The 26,852-nt window shown below is 46.0% G+C and overlaps 1 protein-coding gene across 2 annotated transcripts in view; it reads left to right on the forward strand.

Moving 5' to 3' along the window:
• The window catches only part of BANK1 (B cell scaffold protein with ankyrin repeats 1), a 277,427-nt gene that overhangs the window by 241,135 nt on the left and 9,440 nt on the right, over nt 1–26,852 (forward strand). The window contains exons 11-14 of one of the 2 annotated variants that reach the window (XM_084855721.1): nt 5,733–5,801; nt 18,881–19,059; nt 25,034–25,097; nt 26,772–26,801. In XM_084855721.1, coding sequence (XP_084711847.1) covers nt 5,733–5,801; nt 18,881–19,059; nt 25,034–25,097; nt 26,772–26,801 — 342 coding nt within the window. Of the gene's footprint in view, nt 1–5,732; nt 5,802–12,122; nt 14,207–18,880; nt 19,060–25,033; nt 25,098–26,771; nt 26,802–26,852 lie in introns of those variants that run through there. The other variant, XM_084855720.1, reaches the window with a different exon arrangement.

Consider the following 26,852-nt stretch of genomic DNA (forward strand, 5'->3'; position numbering starts at 1 on the left):
CAAATTGCAAAAGGGTCAAAGGAAAACCCAGGATGACTGTCCCCACTTGACTTCTCTCTGCCCCCACCACAGTGATAACTTAGGAAAAGATTCTGGCTTTCTTCACACGGAACTTTTATCCTGCAATTGAGAGTGCTCCTTCACGGAAGTTTACGGGCTCTTTACATGATGCCGTGACCCGCCAGGGCGTCTCCTGAACTAAATGCCCTTTGTTCCTTTTTAAAATAGAGTACAGATAATGACCTATCAAATTACCCCATTGTGTTCCGCTTGAGTTCCCTCCATGAAAAGAGGAAAAGCGGCAAGGAGAGGAGCGAGATCAATGAAACCTATGGAAGACTCAGATATATGGAGAAGGAGGGGGGAGGGGAGGGGAGGGGAGGGGAGGGGGAAAAGGAAGCATGTGAAAAAGGGCATCATCGTGATCCTGCATTTAAAACGGAAGCAGAAAGCCCCATTTTAAATGCAGGATTTTAGGCTGGTGTAGAGATGCCCTCTGACTAATCCTCTCAGCCACTCAGAGCACACCACCTGGGATATATAAGCTTTATTTATTTATTGTATTTATTGTATTTATTGATTGTATTTAAAGTCTTTTTATCCTGCTCCTTAGCCAAAAAGACTCCTGGAGCACCTTACAAAACAATAATTTAAACAAGATGGTGGTTCCCTGCCCACAGGCCTACAATCTAAAAAGAAACAGCACACAAGAAAAAACAGATGGGTAGGGAAGAGGGGGGAAATGAAGCAGTCTTTCAGCAGGGCTGGTGGAATGGCTCTGCTTTCGCTCTCATCTCCCTCTGTTATAGCCTGCTGGAATGGCCCAGAATGGCTGTAGCCATGGAACTCAGATCTCATATCTACATTTAGGGACGCTGTAAGCTCTGCAGATGAGGGGCGTAGATTCAAGGCTAGCACAGCCCTGCTTGCAAGCTGCTGTACAGAAGTTGTGCAGAGTCCTGCTTTCCCCAAACCTTCAAGCACAGGCCACAGCCTCCCCTGCTCCAAGGACCACACCTTGAGAAAAGCGAGAAGAAAAGCAGCAGCAGTGAGCACTCTTGGGGCCTTGGTTGCACATTTTCTGTACTGGGTTTGTTGCACAAAATGCTAGTTTCGCCCCCTGGAGGCTAGTCCAATTTGCCCCAAAGAGGAGAGTCAACTTCAGGCTGGGTCCAACTCGATTTTATTGTTTGCAAACAGTTCGACAAAGGAGCTCACGCTCAAAAGTAGAGTCGACCCTGGGCAACCCCCATGCTACAGTTTTATCACTTAGCTTGCATTCCTCAGCCAGCGTGTTACTTTTGATTGGTTGCCAGCGGTTTGCTTAGCAACCTTATCTTAGGGTTACTGTCTGCTCATTCTAGGCATGCGCAGCTCTTACAATACTACGTGCTGCTTAAGACACATACAATGGCTTTTAGGTTACATTTTTACTACAGGTTCATAGGGTGACCAGGTGTCCTCTTTTACAGAGGACTGACCTCTATTTGAAGGGCTGTCCTGTCCAATTCCAGTTTAACAATCAAGTACAATAAGATCTGTTGCCTATCAACGGTTCGCACCTGGACAGCAGGCTGCACAGGCAGGGCGGCACACAGCTCACCTGGTCACAGTCTTCCTCACCTTTGAGATGTACTGAATTTATATATAAAGTAAATTATTATTTCTAAATGTGCATCTATACACATAAACTAGCATATGCAAATGTTATGCAAATCACTACCCCCTTTTGTCCTCTTTTTTGGTGATGCATTTTCTCTTTTTCAGTGATTCATAAGTGGCCACCCTAGCTTGGGATGGGATTGGGACCACAAGTCCCGTAATTCTCAGTGGGAAAATGACACTACTAGCATCACTTTCCCATGACGGTGATGAGACTCATAGGCTGGGTCCCATATCTGGCATAGAAATGCACTCTTGGAGGGCCTGCAGTTATTTCCACCACTGTCTTTCCCTGGCTCTAAGAAAGTTGTTCACGCAAGGGAAGGGGAGGCAGAGAAGAGTATTTCAAGTGCCCATGAGCCTTTTGTGAGTGCTTGGACTGGATGCTTGCAAAAGCACAACCTTTTTCAGGTCGAACTTCAGGGTACCTATGAATCCCTAGTAGGGATGTACAAAACCCTTACCTGGCTCCATTCCGGGGCATCTGCGGTGGGAGGGAGGCACTCCATCCCTCCCCCTGGAATCTTCCCCAGCCAGCTCCGTTCTGCAGCAACTCCGTGGAGCCGCTGGCTGGGGCCGGCTGCAGCCGGAATTCTGGCCGCTGCCAGGCTGCTGCGGCTGCAAATGGCGACCACTATGCCGGCCGCCATTTGCATCCCTGCCAAGCCATGATAGGCTACGTAAGTATTTATGTAGCCTATTACGGCAAAGAACAGGGGTTCAAATGGCGTAGCAGCCGCCAGTTGTGCCCCTGCTCTTTGCCGTGATAGGCTACGTAAGTATTTATGTAGCCTGTCATGGCAAAAGGCAGCCACGCAAATGGTGGCCGCTACGACGGCCGCCATTTGCAGCTGCAGCAGCCCGGCAGCGGCCGGAAGACAAGCTGGAGCCACCGCCAGAGCCACCGCCACATCCGCCACCAGGTAGGCTCTGTCCTGGGAGGATTCCATGGGGTGGCGGGCGGGGAGGCCATTCCTCCACGGACTCCGGGGGAGTCTGTTCCTCCACTGGAGTCCGTGGCAGAATTCTCTGACATCCCTAATCCCTAGCTATACCACTCTATTCCTGGTTGTGCATCCAAATGCACCTGTAAATGCACAAATGACCATTAAAAGCAATGCACTTAGATGTGCCTCTGATTTACACCCGAGGTTCCAGGTTCAGTAAGTCCTAAGTTCAGTAAGTGCAGATTCTGTACTCAGACCTCCTTAGATGGGTTGGGGTGAGAAAGCATGGGGGAGGGGGAAGGGGCCCAAATCAAGAAAAACAGCATCAATGTGGTATGAGAAATCTGAGGGGGAAACTCGACTTGTTTGAGAGATTGAAGCCAACGTATGTTACATTAGCTCTAATGGATTGCACAGTATCTCCCCAGGATAGCCTTAATGCAGTCAGATTCATGCACTATGGTGCATCATTCTGCTTTGGCCATGTGAATTTCCTGGCTTATGAACTGTTGTATAAACTGCAAAATGTTTGTTCATTATTTTTCCTAAAATCTTGATCTGCCCTTGTGCCTGCTGTATTGCAATTTTGTTACACGTCTTCCTAATTCAGTTCCAAAAAGTGAATAATTTATTTCCTCTTACCTCGCCCACTCAGAGTGTTTGTTGCCAGCTGAAATCATTTCCAACAAGATGCTGAATGTAAAGCGGTTCTAACAATTTGACTTTGAACAACTGCAGAACTAATTCCATTTTTTTTTAATTGCTTCAGCATTGCAAAACTCAGCAGAATTCCCCAGGCCTATCAATTAAAGTACTTCCTAATCAGGGTCATTGTTGAATGTATCCCTGCCCTGAACCCAATTTATTTCCACTTCTGGTGATTTGTTAGTAGAGGCCACACTATTAATTCTCTTGTCCTTAGTGGTTAAGAATGATCCTGGCCATGACTTCCACCCACTGGGCAGCATAGACTTGGTCTCAAGCCCCCAGCACCATCAGAGGGCTCCATGCTGTCAGAAATCCTTTCCATCTTGTAGCAAAGTTCTTGTATCAGCAGTGCACAAGAGGGCTCTGTAAGGCGCCGGGATTGGTCTCAAACTGGGGTCTTAAGCAGCCAGTCTGCGTTGCCTTACCTCGTGCACCACCAGCATTCAATCTACAATAATAAAAGAGGATCTGTCTGTGTGTCTGTCTGCCTGTCCATCAGCACCGTAGCACCAAGACCATAAAACCTAGACACCTGAAACTTTGGCATGCATACTAAGGGGACCCCAGCGGTGTGCTCTTTGGGGTGATGGTGTTTTTAAAACACAATAATCAATTTAAATTCATTTAAATGTACCCATGTGATTGAAGCCTGCTAGGGACAGACTTCCCAGTGTAGTCCACACAGAGAGAAGTCAGTCCATACAGTTTGCTGTGGGGCAGCCCCGCCGCCCGGGAAAGGGAGTGGACAGACCCCTCCCTCAGGGGGCTACAGGGGTGCACCATGGCAGGGGCCATGCCTAGGGTAGCCAGTGGGCATGGCGTTGCTCAGACGGGGCAGGCACAGTGTGTTCAACTCTGACCGCTGTGTGTGCGTTTGCTTGAAGGCTTCGCTGTATCCAAATAAGGGCTGTCTGAATCTATGCAAAGCCAGATCCATTTGCTAGTTCTTCAGAAAGACAAGGCAGGCTAGGTCTTATAGCTCAAGCGCTGCAGTTCCAGCCTGAAAGGAGTCAAGTCACCCACCCGCCGACCCCAGTGTTCATACTGTCCAGCAGCGACAGAATCAGCACACAGCAGACCTGATGAAATACTTGAGGCGAAGCCAGCTTGTGTGTCTAAACAACTTGTGAACAGTGGCTTGGCCTTCTGGCCACCAGCCCCAGTCCCTTCTGATTCCTATCTGGCTCCTCTGGACCTTCAGCACTCCTTCTGCCTCTAGACTTGTCATACTCACTGCTAGGGCAAAACTAGGCTTTTCCCCCACCTGTGACTTGCCACAGTGCAGAGCCAGACCTGACAGGGCTGTGCCAGTGCAAAGAGGAAAGCTGCCCCCCCCCTGGATATGGGGGGGGGGCGATGCTCACTCGGGAGTATATTTATTTATTTATTTATATCCTGCCTTTCTGCCAAAAAATGGAGCTCAAGGTGGCTCTCAATAAAAATAAGTAATATAACGTGTAGTTTGACCCTTAGGGTGTTGCTTTCTAGACTAGGGGGGGGGGGGCAAGCTTCTGGTCCAGCTGTGTCTCGCTTTTTCCATCTAGAATTATTACCCCCATCAGTCCTCATTAGGGTGGCCATTTGTGAACTGCCAAAAAGAGGACACTAATTTGCAGATATAGATGCAAATTTAGAAATAATCATTATACTTTAAATAGAAATGCAGTACATCTTACCATGGCGTGGAAGATTGTGACCAGATGACCTGTGTCTTGCTCAGTCTGCTGTCTGATGGGCTACTTCAAGGCCCAGCAATTCCTTCTTATGGTTCTTTATCTTTACGTCAGACCCTTCAAATAAGGACAGCTTCAAAGTAGAGGACAGTCCTCTGGCAGCTCTCAAACAGAGGACTGTCCTCTTTTAGATAGGACACATGGCCTCCTAGAGAACAAGAAAATAGTTCGGCTTTGTGTGCCTCTTCCTGTGGTGGGACTTGAACCTCTGTTTCCTGTTTTGCATTGCATTGCCCTTGCCCTTTCCCACTGAGATAATGAGCAACAATAAAACAGATCTAAAACAATCCATGCTGAAAGGCCCAAGTATATAGGTAAAAAGTCTTCACTTGTCACGGAGAAAACATCAGTCAGCACCAGGCAAGTATCCTTGGGGAAAGTATTCTAGAGCTGGGAGGGCCACCATGGAGAAAACCATATCATAGGTCACTACCCATCACTTCAGAAGGTGAGGGAAGGTGAGGAAGGCCCTCTGAGGATGATCTTAGAATTCAGGCAGCAGACTGTGGCCCTGGAGGCCATGGTATTCCAAAAGCATACCAATTTGCACTGTGAGAGATCTTTCTCCTTGCATTCTATTTTCAAGGGCCTCACATACTCTTGCACTGGAGTTCTGAAAGATAATCGCCTTTCTTGTTATTCTGGTGCTATTACTAGCTTCCTAATTTGCTGTTTGTTGTAGTTTTTCAGCAAAAGGCAACCAAAACAAAGGCTGGTGATGAGAAGCTGCTGTGTGCTGTCAGAAAACCAGGTATGGAACTCAACAATTCTGCTGTTTTTAATGCGTTTTGTTTTTATAAGGACCAGAAAGACTGTTCACTGGCCGGACACTGGCTCATTTCTGGACTTAACTCTTGCGTATAAATCATAAAGCCCCAGAAATGTCTGATCTGGCCATAGTCACGCATGCCTTATGTTGCATAGGTAGAAGGAATGACTGTAAGACTCAGCAGGCCTCAAACACAACTGTCCTTTATTTATCACATACAGAACTGCAGAACTTGGCAGAAGCTCCACCCACTGCTGCTACTCCCAACCCTACAGGAGCTGCCAAGGTTCAAAACAATAACTAAGCCACAGTTCCTCCCCCGTTAGCTATTATAGTCTTTCAACCAACGAGGAGGTACTCTTTCCCAGCACGGTCTCTGCACTCAACTAGAAGGTGTAGATTGTTCAGATGACTTTCTTTCAGTAACTGCGGTAGGTAAGGAAGGAGTATTGCTCCCATCATTTAGTGGCTCTGGCACTTCAACTGGCGGTGAGAGAAACACATCAGTTCCAGATAGATCTTCAGCAACTACCTCTGCTGATGACAACCCACTCTGGCCAGAATGCCTTCTCAACTGGTCAACATGGCGACGCCACACTGACCCATCTGCATACTGGACCTTGTTTGTAGGACAGAGGTCCAGTGACTTCAATGATAGAGGAAGGAACCCACCTTGGTCCAGCACCATAGTTCCTAGCAAGCACCTGATGTTATGGGGCAAATGAACGGAGAGTAGGAGCTGAGAAAGCAGCATCCAGAGCTTGCTCCCATTTGCTTTGTAAGTCTTCAGCTAAATTTGGGTGGAGACAGTCAAGGCAAGTTTTTAGACACTGCCCCGTAAGTAACTCTGCAGGACTGACTCTTGTTGTTGCACAAGAAGTGCTGAGCAATGAGAAACCTGGCAAAGCGTGTTGGCCAAGCTCCTCCTGCAATCTGCTTTAGGGTATCTTTTCTTGTTTGCACCAGCTTGGCTTTTGCTTGGGGATGACGAGGTGCAATGGTGACAGCCCAGATAAGGTTCTTGTCCACAAATGTTTTAAATTCAGCAGATGTAAAAGCAGTACCATTGTCTGAGACTATAGTATCAGGCAACCCATGGGTTGCAAATAAGTGGTGCAGTGCTGTGATTGTTGCAGTGGCTGTTTGTGATGGTGCTAAGACTACTTCAAGCCACTTCAAGTAAGAATCTACCACAACCAAGACGTTTTTTCCTTGAAATGGCCCTGCAAAATCAATATGGATTCTTGACCAAGGCTTCTTGGTCACTTCCCATGTAAAAATCGGTGCTCTTGGTGGATTGTGCCTAGTGGCTTGACAAGTACTGCGTTCATTTACAGTTTTTTCAATATCTGAGTTGATACCTGGCCATCAGACATAGCTCTTGGCCAATGCTTTCATACAAACGATCCCTGGATGAGCTGCATGCAGTGAGGTTAAGATGGTTTGACAACCCTTATCTGGAATAACAACACAGTTTCCCCATAGCTCTCAGGAATGCCCCTATAGTCTTCTGAGCCCTCCAATAGCCAGAATCAACAGTCAGACAAAAGGGCTGCTTTCCAAAGCTTTATTTCCTTCAACCTAATGAGGCTTACTGATGCTAATTGCCTGAGACTCAGAGGAAAGACAAAGGAACAGCCTACCAGGGATTTCTAAGGGTTAGGACATCAGTTGGTCTCCATTTGGAGAAAAGCGCGGCAACTCACTGAACTTAAGGAGTAGGAGGGGAAATTCTCCCCCTTTCCCGTGGGGCCTCAGGGCAAGCTGCTGACCTCAAGCCAAACGGGCTGAGCACCTCAGCTCGGCTCCCGCAATCTCTCGCTTCTGCCTGTGCCTGCACCTCGCATCTAAAAACTCAAGTTGTTCCTCCCTTTCCATGCCAGGGTCAGTATTGCTCCCAGGAATGTGAGCGGGGGGGGCTACCCCTCCAGCTGTGCCTCTGAAACCTGAGGGGGTGCCTCTCCCACAGACTCGATCTCCTCCTCAGAATCAGAACTGCTTTGGGACTCTATGGCTCAGATCCAACCCTGACAATAGCAGACATCCCTTATGGGCAGACATCTCATGCTGACGATGTTTGCATGGCTTAAATTCCCCTGGCAGATCCTCATTTGGCCACCCCTCCATACCCAGTTTAAAACATGAGTGAGTACAGGATCTCAAGCAGTCAGCCTAGCAACCTGATCAGCCTGAAGAGGTGGGTCAGACTCAGGAAGGGCTTCTAGCATGTAGACTTCCAGTGGAGAAGGTACAACAAAATCTGGAATTTGAAGTGGTACCTGACTTAATCCATCAGGATTAGCTATTGCCTTTCCTGGTTTGTAGACAAATGTACAATCATAAGCATTGAGCACCATGCTCCAGCGCTGCCCCCTCTACATGGGGCTTTTACTCTGGTTCTACTCCACCCCCAAATCAATAGTGTCAGATGACGCATGCTGCTCTCCATAGCTAGCCTGGCATTCCTTGTCCTAAATCTGACTCTTTTTCAAACTCATTTTGTGTTGGATTTTCCTGTCACAGCGGCTTCAGTGCTGTTTGGGAGTCCGTGTGACCTCAGCTGGCTTCAGCGCAGGCTGGTGTAAGCAGTGTTGATTGGCAGAAGGGAAAGTAGCATGGGGCAGGGGCATGATGAGAGCAGAGGGGTAAACCTGTCTACCCAGAAGTAACTCATTGCCTTCAGTTCCACTTTGCCAGCCCTGCTGTTTTAAAACTGTACAGCTATGAAGGAGCACAGCTGAGAAACACTGGCTCAGTCACTGCCTCTCACTGGGCTTGGGAATAGGGAGTGGGGAGGGGAAGCTGCTGTTTTGAAATTGCAGCTACGAAGGAGTACAGCTGAGAAATAGTGGATGCCTGTTGATTTGAAGCTGTGCAGCTAAGACAGGGTGATTGCCAGGGTTGATGATTTTCATGAACATGTGCTCAGAAGCACTTCATTGAGCCCATGTTTGTTGTGTGTGTGGGGGGGGAAGCCTGTTGATTGGGCAGTTAATATACATTAAAGACAATGTGCTAGTCACTCCCCCTCCTTGCTGGCTCTGCACTGTCTGCTCTCAGCGCCTCTTGCGCTCCTGCTCAGTCTCCAGGTGGTGGCAGCTGCCTGCTTGCCTGTCCACCCACCTCATAAATGTGTGTGTGTATGTGGGGTATGTGGGGTTTGTCATGTCTACTCGTAAGCAAGTCCTCCATTGCACTTCGTTGAACATGTGAGGGAGGGGGAGCAAGCCTCTGCTCATTGGCTGCCCCGCACCTACGCCATTGCTGACATTCATTTCTACTTGTGGAGGGACTTGCCCACCCCACCCTAACTAATGCGGCTTCAGTTCCTGTATACACCGCAAAAGCGGAGGAATACAGCACTGTGTGTACCATTGAAAGAGCTAATTTGATTATGTAAAAATTCAGATTTTGCCCAAAGCATTTCACAAAACATTTCTGTTTAGATTGGCCCCAGGAGAGAGGATTCCTAAAAGAGGCTTGTGGTCCATGAGTATTTCAAAAGCATGGCCATAGAGATAGTTGTGGAACTTTTTGACTCCTGCAGTAACAGCCAAGGCTTCTCTGTCAATTTGTGCAAAGTTCCTTTCAGTGGATGACATAGTCCTTGAATAATACGCTATTGGTGCCTCTGTACCATCTGAAAATTTGTGGCTTACCACAGCATCAACCTGTAAGAAGAAGCATCAGTAGTAAGGATTAGCGGGTTTTTTCATCATAATGTACAAGAACAGAATTTGAACTCAACAAGTGTTTGACATTCTGGAAAGCATTCTTATGCCCACTGGTCCGTTTCCATGGAACTCCTTTCCCAGCAAATGATGCAGTGGCTCAGCAATGGTAGCCTTTTGTGGAAGAAACATATGGTATAAATTGAGAAGTCCTAAGAAGGCTTGAAGTGCTTGCTTTGTTTTTCGACCAGGTGCATCGTGAATTGCATGTATTTTTTCATCAGTGGGGTGAATGCCAGAAGTATCAATATAATAGCCCCAAAATTTTACGCTGCAGGTTCTAATTTCGCACATTTCTCTTTTTTTACATGGATATATGTGTCAAAATGATGTAGGACTTCTTGAAGTCGTTCAGCAAGCTCTTGATCTCATGAGCAGAACATTGTAAAAATATGACACAACACCTAGAATTCTAGAATATGGATTTCCATGAATTGTTGGAACAGTTCAGAGGCCACAGAAATTCCGAATTGCAGATGCTTTACGCAGAATGTCCCTCAATGAGTGATTATTTGGGGGGCATCTGCTGTGGAATCATCGATGACCAACGGTTGATATGCTTGGGCCAGATCAAATTTTGCAAAGAACTTCTCTCCACCAAGAACAGCAAGGAGTTGATTGACAGCAGGCAGTGGGTATGGATGCTGCTTAAGTGCCTTATTCACAGTGCACTTGTAATCCCCACACAGTCTCACCTTCCCATTAGGCTTTAATACCGGCACAATGGGTGTAGCCCACTGGGTCTGTGTAACTGATTCTAGCGCACCTTGTTTGATGAGATGCTCAAGCTCTTCTTCAATTTTTTTTCCACAATGCAAAAGGCACATTCCTGGCTTTCATGCAAATTGGTGCAATAGATGGATCCAGATGGAGTGACACTGGCTTCCCTTTGTATTCTCCCAATTCTTCAGAAAATACCCTTGGGAATTTATTAACAATTGCTGCAAGCCAACCTGTAGTAAGCGCATGAATTCCGTAAACGCTAATCCCTATTTTGAGAACCAGTTTCTCCCCAAGAGGTTTTTCCTCTGCCCCTCCACAATTAGAAGTGGAAGCTTCCCTTGGAAGGAGCCATTCTGTACATCTACAGTGCAGCATCTAATGATATCTGCCTTCTTTTCATTGTAATCGCACAGAATTCATGATGGACTTGACAACTTTGGAGCAAGAGTCCCAGAAAATATGTGTTTAAAGGTGTCTCTGTTAATTATGGATACCCCAGTCCCTGAATCCACTTCCACTTTGCACTTCCATTCATGAATACTATTGCATACAACACAGAATCATGAGGTTCCTTGCTATGTTCTGAACCTGATATAGCAGTTGAGTTTCATCATCCTGTGGATAATCAACCCCATGAAACGCTAGGTGGAGTGACTCTTTGCTATAGTTCCCTGGCCTTGTGCTGACAGATTTTGAATGGCAGACTCACTCAAGGTGACCCTTCTTCTTGCAAAACCTGCACTCACCATCCTTGGATCTGTGCAGAGAGCACTGATGTGGTCCTCCACAGCCTAAGCAGGAATAGGTAAGCCAGGCCCTATCTGCAAATTTTATGGAGAGTTGCATTTCTTGTGTTCTGTTGACCTTGCTGCCAGAATTCTCAGACTGATTGCTCCAGATGGCATTTGCATCATCTGCATCTCTCTTGAGTTCTGTAATATATAGTGGTGCAGTCTCATTGGCTAATGCCTTCTCTTGAGCCATTGCAAATGTCCAGTTTGGCTCAAACAGGCAGCATCATTGTAGTGCTTCATCATAAACCCCACAGACAAGATATCCTCTAGAAAATCTCCAAAGTTTCAGTGTTGAGAAGGATGACGTTCTGCAATATACTGTAAGTGGCAATGCCCTCTCCAGGTTGCTGCATTCGTTTGTGACATTTAAATCTCTGCACAATAACTAAAGGATTTGGTGAGAAATGTATCTTCAATAATCGTAAAAGTTCATCAAATGTCTTTGTTTTGGGTGAGGCAGGAGCAATGAGGGATCTTCTTATGGCAAATATCTGTGGCCCGCCAACATTTAAGAGCACAGCTCGCTTTTGTTCAGCATTAGCTATCTTATTTGCTTCCAGATATAATGAAAGCCATTCTGCGTAAGAATCCCAGGAAGCGGGTTGACTAACATTTGATAGTCTTTGATATGTCCAAAAGCAGCCATTTTTATTTTAATTCTCTTTTTTAAAACACACACGAGTTGCTCAAGTTCTTAAGTAGGCCTAGCTGACTGCTTACCAGTTAGCTGTGTAAATGGATTCACAGTCCTTGCAGTCTGTATAGCTCTCAGTATCCCAACTTCGTCACCACAAATTGTTGTATAGGTAGAGGGAATGACTGTAAGACTCAGTAGGCCTCAAAACACAACTGCCCTTTATTTATCACACAGAGAACTTAGCAGAAGCTCCACCCACTGCTGCAACTCTACAGGAGTTGCCAAGGTTCAAAACAATAACTAAGCCACAGTACACGCGCACACGCACACACACACATAACACCTTAGTTACATCCCATTTGAACTACTGTAATATTCTCTATAAAGGTTCGTATAATCAAAACTATGTTTTTCCCAGTTGTAACGTATGGCCGTGAGAGGTGGACTATAAGGAAGGCTGAGCGCCGAAGAATTGATGCTTTCGAACTGTGGTGCTGGAAAAGACTCTTAAGAGTCCCCTGGACTGCAAGGAGGTCAAGTCAGTCAATCCTAAAGGAAATCAACCCTGACTGTTCATTGGAAGGACAGATACTGAAGCTGAAGCTCAAATATTCTGGCCACCTAATGCAAAGAGAAGACTCACTGGAAAAGACCCTGATGCTGGGAAAGATTGGAGGCAAAAGGAGAAGGGGACGGCAGAGGATGAGATGGTTAGATAGCATCACCAATGCAATGAACATGAACTTGAGCACACTCCATTGGAGGACAGGAAGGCCTGCTGTGCTATGGTCCATGGGGTCACGAAGAGACAGACACGACTTAACGACTGAACAACAACAATATTCTCTATGTGGGAGTGCCTTCAAAAACTGTTCAGAAATTTCAGCTGGTCCAGAATGCTGCAGCCAGACTGTTGACCAGGACCACTTACAGGGAGCATGTGACTCCCTTGTTACAACAGCTTCACGGGCCACAGGTCTGTTTCTGGACAGAATTCAAGGTGCAGTTTATGACCTATAAAGCCTTATATGGCTTGGAACCAGGCTGCTTGAAAGACTGCCTTCTCCCATACAAGCCTGGTCAGGTCTTAAGATCTTCAGGAGAGACCCTTCTTCTGAGACCACTGCCTTCAGAAGCGTGCTTGGTGGCAGTGCAAAAGAGGGCCTTCTCAGTGGCTGCTCCCAGGCTGTGGAACTCCCTGCCAAGGGATGCTAGGTTTGCTCCTTCTCTGATGTCCTTCCACCAGCAGACTGCCTTATTCAAGCAAGCCTTTGGTGTTGGATGCCGTTTTTATTCTGTTACTGTTGTGTTTTTAACTGGGTTTTAATTAGGGCTGTGCACTGCTTTTGGCCAGAGGCCCGAACAGTCAAAGTGGGCTGCTTCGGGCCATTTCAGACCCCTTCTGAGGCAAAGCAGAGGGGGCACAAAGCAACCCAGAGTGGGTTGAGGGTTCTTCAAAGCACTCGATGTGCTTCGGAGCTTCAGCATCTCGGTCCAGCCACACCAGTGTCTCCAGCTCCTTACCTGAGGTGACTTACAGCACTTGCTGCTTCTGTCGTCTCCATCACTGCCCTCCGCCGCCATTATCGCTGCCACCGCTGCCATCATCACCACCACCTGCCCCGGCCAGCTTCTGAGCCCTGGATGTACACTGGCTCTTGTTGCAGGGAGTTGCCATTTTAAAAAATGGCGACTCCCACCCAAAAGAGCCAGTGCTCATCCAGGGCTCAGAAGCTGGGGGGGGGTGATGACGGTGGGTGTGGCAGCAATAGTGGTAGTGGTGGAGCAGAGGCGGCAAAAACGGCATCAGAGGAGGAGGACGCAGAGGTAGCAGCCCAGGTAAGGAGCTGGGGGTTTGCGCGGGGGCATCGGGGGGGCTGGAGTGGGATTCGGATGGCCAAATCCCGCTTTGGGCTCGGGGCCAAGTCAGGTTGGGAAAGGGCAAATCAGCCCGAGCCAAATCGGGCCCGCCTCCAAAGCCACAAAGCAGCTTCCAAGTCGGATCGGGGGGGCCTGCACAGCCCTAGTTTTAATGCATTTGTTTTATGATTGTTTTAATCAAGTTTTATTTATGATTGTAACCTGCCTCGAGTGCCATTTTTCTTGGTAAAAAAAACAGACTCCAAATCAAATAAATAAATAAATACTATGGCAACAACTTAGGATCAAGGCTTTAGTCCTATGCTCTCCTAACAAGGAAGAAGCCCCACTCAGCACAATGGGAATTACTGCTGCGTAAACATGCATAGGATGTGTTATTTGAGGCCCTGTTAATACCTACTTAATCAATGAAAAAAGAATTGCTATGTGCCTGTTTGTTCAATTTTTATGAGCAGTGAATTTACTATAACCTTCAAGCATTATTATAACATTTTCCCAGGAGATTGTTAAATATCTGTGCTAGCACTGCTGGTGTACCCATGTCCAAGATTATCGCTGTACATGTTCAAATAATATCTAAACATCAATCACCTGCTGAAATGAATGTATTTTTTAATATGCCGGCCAGATTCCCCATTGCATTGTGTTATGTGTAGCCACTAGGTGCCGTAAAAAGTGAAACTGTATCTGTTAATTAAAGCTGCTTTGCATTGGTACAAAGCTGTAAAATCAGGATCAAATAAGAATATATTGTTGGTCAAAGGACCACAGAAAGCCCAGTGATAACCTAAGAGTACCGTGTGACCATGGTGGAGGAGGAGGTACAATGTTCTTCTACAGGAAATTAGGCAGGGTTAATAATCACCAGCTTAATGCTATGAGGTTCCTGTCTACTGGTAAATTGCCCATGATAATGTTAATTACACTGGCACTTTAAATGAATCTAGAGCACTTCCAGAACTAGGTATTTTCATAAGAACATAAGAAAAAGCCATGCTGGATCAGACCAAAATCCTATCTAGTAGTCCAGCAATCTGCTCACGCAGTGGCGAACCAGATGCCAAAGGGAAGCCATGAACAGGACATGGGTGCAATAGCGACCTCCCACTCTTGTTCCTCAGCAACTGGTATGCGAGCGGATCAGAGCCCGAGGGCTACTGGAATGGCAGAACAATGATGGAGCACAACTGGAGGGATCCCCTTATCCTCAGGGGTCGGGAGTGTACTGTCTTACTGATATGGTCGCAGAGTACCCATTCGCATGCCCTGAATAAAAGAGGCTGTTCATTTATTCCTTATTTATTAAGGGAACTTATGTCCCTCCCTTCAGGGTGGCTTACAAGAAGTAAAACCAATAAATTCAAACAACAATATAAATCAATAAAATAAAGACAGGTGCATGCTAAAAAAAGAAAAGAAAAAGAGGGCTCGCCACATAAAAATAGTCAACTGAGCAGGACAAATACCTGCAATAATAATAATAATAATAGTTTTGACCAGCTGATGAAAAACAGTGAGAGTGCCAGAGGGATATCACAAGGTCAGTTGTTCTGCAATCGAGGCACTGCTACCGACAATGTCCTTTCTTGCATCCCAAACACAGGAACATAGGAAGCTGCATTATACCAGAACATTAGTCCATCTAGCCCAGTGTTATGAACACTGACTGGCAGCAGCTGCCCAGGTCTTCAGGAAGGCTTTTTTCCTAGCCCCACATGGAGATACCAGGGATTGAACCTGAGACCTTCTACATGCAAAGTATGTGCTCTGCCACCGCTACAGTCCTTTCCCCAGTCATGCCTCAGAGACAGATGGGACACAGAGAAGATCCTCAAGGAGGCAGTGATAAGACCGCTGTTAAAGAAGCCCTCCTTGGAGCCTCAAGTTCTGAACAACTTTCGCCCAGTCTCAAATCTGCCATTTTTGGGCAAGGTGATTGAGCGGGTGGTGGCGGTGCAGTTGAAGGCACACTTGGAAGAAACTGATTATCTAGACCCATTTCAGTCAGGCTTCAGGCCTGGGCATGGGACAGAAACGGCCTTGGTCGCCTTGGTGGATGATATGAGGAGGGCTCTGGATAAGGGTGAATGCTCCTTCCTTGTTCTCCTTGACCTCTCAGCGGCTTTTGATACCGTTGACCACGGTATCCTCCTGGACCGCCTGGAGGGGTTGGGCATTGGAGACACTGTATTGCGGTGGTTCCGGTCCTTCCTCTCTGGCAGGTACCACAGGGTAGCACTAGGAGAGGAGGTTTCGGACCCGTGGCCACTTACTTGTGGGGTGCCACAGGGTTCCATCCTCTCCCCGATGCTATTTAACATCTATGTGAAGCCGCTGGGGGCTATCATCAGGAGGTTTGGGGTGCAGTGTCATCAATATGCGGATGACACGCAGCTCTACCTCTCATTCAAATCTTCACCAAGGTTGGCCATAGAATCCCTGTCCAAATGTCTGGAGACGGTGAGTGGCTGGATGGGGAGGAATAAGCTGAAGCTGAACCCTGACAAGACCGAGGTACTTTTGGTGGGAGACAAGAGGAGGCTGGGGGATGTTGACCTGGTGCTGAATGGGGTACGGCTACCCTTGAAAGACCAGGTCCGCAGCCTGGGGGTCATTTTGGACTCCCAGCTGTCCATGGAGGCTCAGGTGTCAGCTGTGAGCCGGACAGCGCTGTATCAACTCCATCTGATACGGCGGCTGTGCCCCTTCCTTCCCGACCACCTGCTCCCATCGGTAGTACATGCCCTGGTCTCCTCTCGTTTAGACTACTGTAATGCGCTCTACGTGGGGTTACCCCTGAAGACGGTTCGGAAGCTGCAGCTGGTACAGAACGCGGTGGCTCGACTGATTAAAGGCAGCCGCCGGCGAGATCACATCACTCCAGTGCTGAAGGAGTTGCACTGGTTACCAGTTGTTTTCCGGGCCAAATTCAAGGTGTTGGTTTTGACCTTTAAAACCCTATATGGTTGCGGCCCAGCCTATCTTAAGGAGCGCCTCCAGCAGCACCAGACAGGCCACTTAACAAGATCAGCCTCGGATGGCCTTCTCCCTGTCCCATCAGCCATGACAGCTAGACTGGTGGGGACGAGGGAGAGGGCCTTTTCTGTGGTGGCCCCCACTCTGTGGAACTCCCTCCCTAGGGAACTCCGTCATGCCCCCTCTTTAATGAGCTTCCGTCATGCATTAAAAACGTGGTTGTTCAGGCAGGCATTTGGGGTGGGTTAGGGTATTTTAGAAAATGTTTTTATTGTAGAATTTTATTGTTTTAAACTGTTTTATTGTATGTTGTACATCGCCCAGAGTGGCTGGGTGACCAGCCAGATGGGCAATTAATAAATTTAATAATAAAAAAATAAATCCTCTCCGGTGGATCTTAGAAAGCAGGCACACCGATATGGAAGCAAGCGACCCCTTGGGTACCTTGGACCCAAACCATTTAGGGCTACAACAGTGCATTTGTTCATACTCCTAAACTGCTTGCTACGACCATCTCCCATCTTGCAGCATGCATGGCTGTGAGCCATGGAGCGTCTTGTCTGTACAGCTGTATATGACTTGCCAATTGGGCTTGAATCTGCTGAATGTATAGAGAGAATCCAGTACAACACAGTGCTTATCTTTGGGAAAGTGCAAGTTACACACTGTTCGGTCACTGCGAGACGCTATCTTGGCAATGCTGCATTTCCTGTCCTTGTTTTGCAAACCAAAGTGCCTGGCCTTAATATCATGTGTCAGTACTTCTCTCTTGAGTTTCATAATTAGTTAATGGCACAATGCTATCTCACAACGGAAACTCAAATGACAACTAAATTTAATGGAGAGCAAATTAATCAGGCAAATGGCCATGAATCTAAATGTTTTGTATACTGAGATACTAACTACTACCACTTCCATTGCAGCTAGATATTGGCTTCTTGCTATTCTGTGTGGGCAACATTCATCTCATTAATCAAAAAAGAATTTAATCCAGGAGCTTAAACCTTATTGATATCCCAGTTGGGAACCAGATTCATCCCCACTATACTTAGCAGGTCAAGGAGAAGGCAGGGCCCAGGGAAATGTGCACCACTTACTGATCTTTTAGTTGGGGTGTGGGCAGAGCTGTGATAGTACTATAAAGGCTGTTTGTAGTGTAGCTGACCAGTGAAGAGTGAGGGTACTTGCTAAATGATCTCTAGGCTGATGGCTCTGAGGAGGCAGGGTAAAGCTCTGGTTCCCATGAGCCACTGGTTCCCATAAGCCACAACATCACTCCCATCACTGAGACCTTTACCATTTGGGCTTACTTACTATGCTCTGCATTTTAAGAATAGTGTAAGACTTCTTTAACCTGGCGCTCTCCAGATGTCTATACCAGCCTTCCCCAACCTGCTGCCCCCCAGATTTGTTAGACTGCAAGGGCAGTACTGTGCTGTCTGGGGATGATGGGAGTTGTAGTCTAACAGATCTGGAAGATACCAGGTTGGGAAAGCTGATGAAGACAACTTGGAACAGATTCCAAGGAAGCCAACAAAGGTGGCCAGGGTCATGGAAAGCTAGTCCTCTGAGGAATGGTTGAAGGGACTGGCTACATTTAGCCTGTAGAAGAGAAGACCAAGGGTGGGGGGAAATGAAAGTGCTCTTTGAATACCTGAAGGGCTGCACACAGAAGACTTGTTCTCCACTGCCCCAGATCTAGATCTAATGGGCTTATATTCAGGTGGGTAGATTTCAGTTGAACATTAGGAGATACCCCTTGACCATCTGAGCAGTTTAACAATGGAACCAATTATCTAGAAGGAACTTGGGCATGCTCACTGTTTGGACAGGCATCTGCTGAGAATGCTCTAGCTCTCAATTTCCTGCATTGAGCAGATGGTTGGATTAGATGGCCTGCAAGATGACTTCTTCCAACTCTATGATTCATTTACTTCATTTATAGTGCACCTTTCCACCAAGGAATTCAAGGCACCATACATGGCTTCCCCTCCCGGTTTCTTCCTCACAACAACCCTGGGAGTAGGGTAGGTTGAGAGATAGCAACTGGCCAAAACTATGCTTTGTGGCTGAGTGGGGATTTGAACTTGTGTCTCTCTGGCCTTAATCTGGCATGCTATGCATTACACCACACTGGTTCTCATAAGCCATAACATCAGAGTGGCTTATGAGATAGAAGAGGTAGGAGAAAGAGTGCTCAGTAATTCCTCATGGGGTTCCCATTTTCTCTATTTCTAGAATCTATGTTTCTATTAAAATAGATACAATTCAGAACATGATTTTTACTTTGTCTTAATTGTTTACATTTGCTACATGCAGACAGAGTTTATGATGACAGGACTACATATGCTACTGTCAAGCCAAGCATCCCATTGGGACAAGAAGAACTAATCCTATTGCAGGAGCAGGTGAAGAGGGGAACAATTTCTATGGATGAAGCAGTGGAGAAATTCAAGGAATGGCAGAATCATAGAAGTGGATTAGAAGCCAACCAGCAGGTAAAAATTCTTATAGATTTGTGTGGGTGCTTATGAGCTAGCCATTATTTTCAACAAGATATGGCTAAAGTTTGGATGGGTTTTGCATTTTTCTCAACCTGAGTTGTACATTTTCAATCAAACTTGTGTAGGATATGCATATGTGTGTAAAAGGGCCAGCCCTACCATAAGGCAGAATGAAGCAGTCACCTCAGGTGGGAGATGCAGGGAGGCAGCAGTTAGGTGTTGGAAGAGAGACCTGTGTGCCATGCAGCCTGCCATGCTACCTTCAGGTACATAGAATCATAGAGTAGTAGGGTTGGAAGGGGCCTATAAGACCATCAAGTCCAACTCCCTGCTCAATGCAGGAATCCAAGTCAGAGAGCATCCCTGACAGATGGCTGTCCAGCTTCATCTTGAATGCCTCCAGTGTGGGAGAGCACACTTCCTCCCTAGGTAATTGTCATATTGCTCTAACAGTCAGGATGTTCTTCCTAATGTTCAGCCAGAATCTGGCTTCCTGTAACTTGAGCCCATTATTCTGTGTCCTGCACTCTGGGATGATGGAGAAGAGATGCTGGCCTTTCTCTCTGTGACCTTTCAAGTGCTTGAAGAGCGCTATCATATCTCCCCTCAGTCTTCTCTTCTCAAGGCTAAACATGCCCAGTTCTTTCAGTCTCTCTTCATAGGGCTTTGTTTCCAGTCCCCTGATCATCTTTGTTGCCCTCCTCTGAACCCTCTCCAGCTTGTCTGCATCGTTTCTAAAGTGTGGTGCCCAGAACTGGACACAATACTCCAGATGAGGCCTAACCAGTGCTGAGTAGAGGGCAACTGGTACTTCCCGGGAGCTATACTTCTATTAATGCAGCCCAAGATAGCATTTGCCTTTTTTTGCAGCCACATCACATGGTTGGCTCATATTCAGCTTGTGATCTACAATGATTCCAAGATCCTCCTCGCTTGTAGTATTTTTGAGCCAGGTATTCCCCATCTTGTAACTGTGCATTTGGTTTCTGTTTCCTAGGTGCAGAACTTGGCATTTATCCCTATTAAATGTTATTCTGTTGTTTTCTGCTCAGCACTCCAGCCTATCAAGATCACTTTGAATTTTGTTTCAAATTTGATCAGCATTCCCTGCAGTTCCTCCTCCAAATCATTAATAAAAATGTTGAAGAGCAGTGGGCCCAGGACTGAGCCCTGTGGTACCCCACTCGTTACTGCTCCCCAGTTTGAGAAGGTCCCATTGATAAGCACTCTTTGAGTCTGATCCTGTAGCCAACTGTGGATCCACCTGATAGTTGTTTCATCTAGCCCACTTTTAGCTAGTTTGCTCATCAGGATATCATGGGTCAAAAGCTTTGCTGAAGTTGAAGTATATTATGTCCACAGTTTTCCACAGTCCACAAGGGAAGTTACCTGATCAAAAAATGAGATCAGATTCGACTGGCAGGATTTGTTCTTGACAAATCCATGTTGGCTTCGAGTAATCACTGCATTATTTTCAAGGTGCTTACAGATGGATTGCTTTATCATCTGCTCCAGAATTTTCCCAGGGATTGATGTCAGACTGACTGGTCTGTAGTTCCCAGGTTCTTCCTTTTTACCCTTTCCAACCATCTGGCACTTCACCCATCCTCCATGATTTCTCAAAGATAATAGCGGTTCTGAGAGTTCTTCTGCCAGTTCCTTTATTACTCTAGGGTGCAGTTCATCCAGCCCTGGAGATTTGAACTCATTCACAGTAATTAGGTGTTCCTTGACCATATGCCTATGGATCTCAAGCTGCAATCCTGCCCCTTCAGCCTGTACTTCGCCTTTGCCAGGGGGCTCATAGACCCTCTTTTGGGAGAAGACTGAGCCAAAGTAGGAATTGAACACTTCTGCCTTTTCCTTGTCATCTGTTATCATTTTGCCATCCTTATTTAGTAGCTGAACCACCATTTCTGTCCTCTGTCTTTTACTATGCATGTATCTGAAGAAACCCTTTTTGTTACTTTTAGCATCCCTCGCTAACCTCAGTTCATTCTCAGCTTTAGACTTCCTGATGCCATCCCTACAATTTTGTGCTACCTGCCTGCACTCTTCCTTTGTAGCTTGGCCTTCCTTCCACTTCCTGTATGTGTCCTTTTTTGTTTTCAGGTCATCTCTAAGGTGTTTGTGAAGCCAAATTAGCTTCTTCTGTTGTCTTCTGCCCTTTTTTCGTGTAGTGAAGGATGCTTTCCCATCATAAGTGTTGAACATAAGAAGATCCATGCTGGATCAGACTAAGGGCCCATCTAGTCCAGCATTCTGTTCACACTGTGGCCAGTCACCTGCATTGTGTGAAGAAGTTCTTCCTTTTATCTGTCCTGAATCTCTCACCAATCAGCTCCATGGGAGATTCAGGTTGAAGACAGATTCATCTGCTAGTCCAGTCGGCTTTTATACATGGAATGGGAAGAGTTGCCATCTTGTCTTTTGCCTCAGGCAGCAAAATGTCTTGGGCTGTCCCTGGTGAGTAACATAGGAAGCTGCCTTCTATCTGGTCAGATTACTTGTCCATCTAACCCAGTATTGTATTCTGAGTGGCAGCGGCTCTCTGGGACCTCAGGCACAGATCTTTCTCATCACCTGCAACTTGTTCCTTTTAATTAGAGATGTCAGTGTTTGAAACTGGGATCTTCCGCATGCAAAGCATGTAGCTCGACCACTTCTCTATCTGAGTCTTGGGAATAGTTCTACATATCTTAGGATTTCTAACTCCATGTATGCAATCCTAATGACCTTATTCTCGTGGTCACCTATAGAGGACAAAAGCTCTGCATACACTCTCCCTGAATTTCTGGAGCTTTCTCTCCCCACAAGTGACTGCAAGAAAACTGTGCATGCATAACTGCCAAGCTTGCCAAGTGTCGACGCTTCCAATATAAACCATTATGTGTACACTCTAATATACAAATAGAACCCTATGAAAATGGCGTCTCACTTCACTTCATTAGACTAGCAGCTTCGTATGCAGTGGTGCAGTTAGGTAATTTTAGACTCTGGACGTAATGGTCTTATAGTGGGGGGGGGCTTTAGACTCCCCCTTTCTGCTCAGTAGGGCCATGAACTTCTGTCCCAAAGTCTTGCCCTGGTAGCACCACTATTCATGTGTCCCTTTACTGAAGAGAATTGGGAAGCCATTGGCTGCAGAACTCCATGTGCCTTGGAACTCCCACAACTCCATGGAATCTCCCAGCTGGCTGTTTCCCCCAGTGAAAGCCATACCAAACAGGAAGTGGCAGGGGGGAAATCCATCAAAGAAGAGCCACTGCTTAGGCCTGGTTCAGACATCACAATCTCCATGGTTTATCAGACCCATGTGTTACATTCCTTCCTCGCTCCTCCCCTTGTGCGCCCAGCTTTAGCAAACATATCCTGGTTTCTTAAACCACAGTTCCCTGTGATGTCCAAACTGTGGTTTAAGGGCTCCCTCCAAACTAAGATATGAAACCAGCATCAGATCCTGATTTCATATCCTGCTTCAGAGGAACTCTTAGATACAACCTCCCAGTTCAGATGTCATTTATATAGGACTGTGACAAATACATTGACCAGGATTGGATGAGCTGCAGTCCCCACAGGCCACAGCTTGCATATGCAACCACCACTCAGGAGTAGTTGTACCTTGTGAACCCGGCAAGTGTGGGTTATGCGAGGATCAAACAACCCTCGCATAACCCAAAACATACCACATGTTATGTGAGGGTTGTTTAGCCCTCACATAACCCATGCTGGCCAGGTTTGCGTAACATGACAACACCCCAGTGGGAGTTTCATATTCAAAATGGTGGCCACATGAACCCCACATGTGCTGCAGCTTCACTGTGGGTTAAATAACAGTGGGCTATTGTGTCACGTGCACAGTCCCATTATCTCTGTAATATGTCGACAGCACTGTAAGATAGGTCAATATTGATATCTCTGTATTGTAGACTAGGATGGGGGGATTGAGGCTCAGAGGGGGTGACTAGCCAGGGGGCAACATTCACAGTGAGACAAGATTTTAACTGTGAGCATCTGTGCCAGAACTGCCGCTGTACCAGATCAGCCAAAGCACCCTTAAGATTCATTTAAATTGTATGGCCCAATCTAGCTAAAGTTAGTCATAGATAATATGTCCTACTGAAAGCAATGGGACTTCAGCTAGGCAAGATGAACTTGCTCTATGGATTTCAATGGGACCTGGTCATGACAAATTTTAGCTGAATTGAGGCCTACAATTTAAAAAAAAACATTTTTTTACAGAGCTGGTGTGACATAGTGGCTAAGAACTTTAAGTAAAGAAATCCACAGTTCAAAATGAATGTCTGCCATGAATTCACTAGATGGCCTTAGGTGAGCTGCTGTCAGTTTCAGTCCACATCTGCAGTATGAGGGATAATGATCCTGACTTGCATCACACCAGGAGTGGGGGACATGTGGCCTTCCGGATGTTGTTGGACCACAACTCCCATCAGCCCTAGTCAGCATAGCCACTGATGAGGGATGGTGGGAGTTTTGATCCAACAACATCTGGTGAGCCACACATTCCACATCCCGATCTTACCATGGTTGTTGTAAGGATTACAACTAGATAATGCATGTGAAGAGTAGGGATGGGTGAGAAATTAGTTTCAGTTCATTTTTGACCAAAATTTATCCAATTTGCACCTCCCAAAACCAAACACAGATTTGAACACAATCTACGGTCTGAAGTCCATACATTTCCAAGCTTGCAATTTGATTTGCTCAACAACAAAAATCTGTTTTTAAAAAATGCATCCATTTGAAAAATGCACATGAAAAAATGTGTACATTTGAAAAGTGTGCACAAACACGCTTTAGTCAATGGAGACAATATATGCACTTGAAAAATGCACTTGACTGATGCATACATATGTTGTTAATTTGGGCCTGTTTAGCCTGAGCGCTCGGAAACACTATGCTGCTGCTTATTATTATTATTATTATTATTATTATTATTCACCAACATCATCATTAGAATCTTCCCCCAGCATTTCATACACAAGATCATATGACATTAACCACAGATTAAGATCTGTTCACACCAAACAGGTCTTTTCATAGAATCATAGAATCACAGAATCATAGAATAGTAGGGTTGGAAGGGGCCTACAAGGCCATCGCATCCAACCCCCTGCTCAATGCAGGAGTCCAAGTCAGAGCATCCCTGACAGATGGCTGTCCAGCTTCATCTTGAATGCCTCCAGTGTGGGAGAGCCCACCACCTCCCTAGGTAATTGGTTCCATTGTCGTATTGCTCTTAACAGTCAGGAAGTTTTTCCTGGTGTTCAGCTGGAATCTGGCTTCCTGTAACTTGAGCCCATTCCGTGTCCTGCACTCTGGAATGATCGAGAAGAGATCCTGGCCTTCCTCTCTGTGACAACTTGAAAGGTTGTCACAGAGAAGAAGGCCAGGATCTCTTCTCGATCATCTTCTCAACTTTAAACAACACATTCATATCAGACTAAGCTTTGCCATGCTTTTTAAGTTTATCTAGGGTCCTTCATTTTTCATGGGTATATTGTACGATCCAATATGTAAGGATTTTTACTCAGGTAAGGCAATTGCAGTGATTAGGGCATACAAAGCTGGCAGAATAGGTTCTTCCTACCTGCCCATTGTAGCTATAAAAGACTTCCTTCTGATTAAAACAGTGAGGATCAAGTCATCTCTCTGTACGACTGATAATAATTGCCTCTAGCCTTGGAGAGTGGGTGGCAGCAGTGGTGATGTTTCATTTGCTCTTACAGAAAACTTTCCTCATATCTCAAATACTTAAATACAAGGATTCTCCTCAGAAAATGAGTTTTTTTCCCATGTCTTTTAAACATGACTTTTCTGTACTAAGAAGCTTAAGTGTGCAGAATGCTAAAAAGCTCCACTCCTCCAGCGACTCAATCATAATTTTTAACAATCAACTGCAGCTATTGATTTTTGTTGTTGTTTGTGTGTTTCTTTCTTACTTAAGGAAAAAATACGCCAGCTCAGAGACTCTATTATCAGAAAAAGGCCGGAGGAGGAAAGCCTGTATGGTAAATTACATTTAACTAGTATTTCAGTAGGCTGAAGAAGGAAACTATAGAATTAAATAATGCCTGAGCCAAAACTTGGTGAAGCCCGCAGAAAGTCTTCTATAGGTTTACAGCACTGAAGCAGTTTTTTATGGGGCCCACAAGGTCCCATGAAGTGTGGCCTGTGGGGGGATCTGGGGGGCAAAAATGTCCCCCGGAACCACTACCACCCCAAGTTGTCCACCCCTGCCATGGAGAAACACAAATTGTTTCATATTTTTAACTGTAACATTTATATTAACATTCTAGGCCAGCCTTGCCAAATCTGGTGCCCTCCAGATGTTTTGGACTTCAACTCTCATCAGCCTCAGCCAGCAAATGGTCAGGAATGCTGGGTGTTGTATTTTAAAACATCCAGAGGGCACCAGGTTGGGGAAGTCCATTCTAGGCAATGGAATCAGGAAACATGTTTCAAATAGCTATTCAGTATTTTGGGGAGGCGGGATGACCAATACATAAATACAGAAGTGATTCTTCTATCTATCTATCTATCTATCTATCTATCTAGAATATTTTGGGATTCCCCCTCCACTCAATGAATGCTCAAGACAATTTACAGTAAAAAATACCAAGATGAAAATTTATAAAAATACAACAACCTAAGTCACGTTTTAAAACTGGGAATTGATTATAAAAATGGAGAGCAGCATTAACTATTAAAAGCCCAGCAGAGAAATATCATCTTCACCAGCAGTGTAATGGATACTAAGGAGGAGTTGGCCTAACCTCCCTGGGGATAAAGTTACACAACTAGGGTGCTGCTACACAAAAGGCCCTGTTAGGAGTGTCCACCAACCTCTCCTCTCTAAGAGGTGGGACACAAAACAGCATCTAAGAAGATGATTAGCATGAGCTACCTCATGTTCCACCAGCCTCATTTTCATCAGGGAGCAGTTCACATAGGAGCCCCTTGAAAGAAGCCTCTGAGTTACTGGAACAGTGATCCATTCTGGAAGTGCTACAGTCACCTGTGAATGAAAACACCCTCCCAGTGTTCTCTCAGTGTTGCCCTCCAATCACCCAGCCACGCATCCACTGACACAGCTGGCTTCATCTTGCAACAAGAGGAGGAACAAGGAACTCTCAGTAAATGGGGAGACATAGTGACTTCCATGTTCTCCTCTGCTACTGCAACAAGAAATCTGGCAGGAGGGTGATAAGCAGCACTGAGAAGGGTGGAAGGGAGCTCTCTGCCCCAAGAGAGGGGAAGCCATGCAGTTCATCTTTAAAGTGGTAGTTGCCATTTTAGAGGTGACTCACAGCATAACCTGCCTGTATCCCTCCCCTTCAGTTGCCAGAGTGCTTGCTGAGAGTTGGGGAGAAACTGAGCTCTACATTTTTCAGTGCAAAAGGTGATGTTTTGCAAAGGGTGGCTGGTATTTCTGTGGAAGAGCACCAGCCTCACCACCACAACTGGATTAGACATTTTCACACCTAAAATAGAACTCTGCAAAAATTCAGTGCAACACTAGTATAGACAAATCCACCACAAAGGCCTAATCTTACAGTCTAGATATATCCGTCATGAACACAGACACCAACTGGCAAATCAGGAAAGGTTCAGCCAAAAAAGAAAAGAACACCTCATGACCAGACATCATAACCATAGTTTGGCATTTTTCTTCTTCTTTACAGACAAAATCACCATTGTTCACCAACCAGATGGTAAGCCACATTTCAGCTTAATTTCATAAAATTACATACCTCCCCCCTTCC

The sequence above is a fragment of the Heloderma suspectum genome, chromosome 5 (genome assembly GCF_057233095.1).
Source record: "Heloderma suspectum isolate Gila_16-S chromosome 5, 16-S_ref, whole genome shotgun sequence".
In the NCBI taxonomy this organism is placed as follows: domain Eukaryota; kingdom Metazoa; phylum Chordata; class Lepidosauria; order Squamata; family Helodermatidae; genus Heloderma; species Heloderma suspectum.